General features: G+C 48.2%; 1 protein-coding gene across 1 annotated transcript in view; it reads left to right on the top strand.

Annotated features, from left to right (window-relative positions):
- The window catches only part of LOC106884333 (TBCC domain-containing protein 1), a 30625-nt gene that overhangs the window by 1578 nt on the left and 27956 nt on the right, over window positions 1–1091 (top strand). Inside the window, exon 2 of the mRNA XM_052978102.1 lies at window positions 779–977. Within this exon, the coding sequence (XP_052834062.1) occupies window positions 846–977 (132 nt within the window). The 5' untranslated portion in view covers window positions 779–845. The remainder of the gene's footprint in view (window positions 1–778; window positions 978–1091) is intronic.

The raw sequence follows: 1091 nt of genomic DNA, 5'->3' as shown, positions 1-1091 counted from the left end.
CATCATCATCATCGTCGTTTGACGTCCGCTTTCCATGCTAGCATGGGTTGGACGATTTGACTGAGGACTGGTGAAACCAGATGGCTGCACCAGGCTCCAATCTGATCTGGCAGAGTTTCTACAGCTGGATGCCCTTCCTAACGCCAACCACTCCGAGAGTGTAGTGGGTGCTTTTACGTGCCACCGGCACGAGGGCTAGTCAGGCAGGTACTGGCAACGATCTTGCTCGAATGTCTTACTGGCAAAGGCCACGCTTGAAATGGTGTATTACGTGTCACCTGCACAGGAGCCAGTCCATCGGCACTGACAACGATCTCGCTCGAATGTCTTTTCACTTGCCATATATATATATATGTGTGTGTGTGTGTGTGTATAAATAATTATATTTCCTGACAGCAAGCCTATTTGGAAATGTTGTTAATGTCATCCGTTCATACAATCAATCTTCCTTTCACTTGGAGAGAGATAGAAACCTTTGGTTGTCAACAGGTACATGGCCTCAGACTCAACACAGAGGCCTACATCAAAGTGCCTGGAGGAGGTTGTGCTGCCCTGGGTCAAGAGGCTGCCTGCTGGAACACCCTATGTCTGGCAACAGGACTCTGCAGTTCCACAGCTTGCCAGCTCTAGTCAAACCGTCCATCTCATGCTAGCATGGAAAATAGATGTTAAAGGCTGATGATGACAGTGATGATTTTGGGTTCCACATGTCTAAACCCTTCCTTTTCGGAACCCTTGTTGAATATTTTAACTGTTGTTTCTTTGTTTCTGTTTGCAGCACCCCTGGAGGAAGTTATGTACACTAGCTGATGTCTTCTCGTTCACTGGGTTGCAGTTAGGCAGTTATGGCTACCAAGGTGACCGGGTCGTCGTCATCCACCCAGACGTCTGTGCCACCGTTTTACATTTGGGTGAGGGCCGAACCTTTCAACTACGGCACCTTGTCCATCCCTCCACCCACGCGCCTCTCAACGAATGTGAGTATATATGACTGTTAAACAATGTTCGCATGGATAAATTCACACACACACACACACTCACATGCATTTTGTTGTTGTTGGCACTCCGTCGCTTACGACGACGAGGGTTCC

This window comes from Octopus bimaculoides, chromosome 30 (assembly GCF_001194135.2).
Source record: "Octopus bimaculoides isolate UCB-OBI-ISO-001 chromosome 30, ASM119413v2, whole genome shotgun sequence".
In the NCBI taxonomy this organism is placed as follows: domain Eukaryota; kingdom Metazoa; phylum Mollusca; class Cephalopoda; order Octopoda; family Octopodidae; genus Octopus; species Octopus bimaculoides.
Note: the sequence above shows the minus strand (reverse complement) of the source record. Positions and strands in the feature narration are given on the sequence as shown.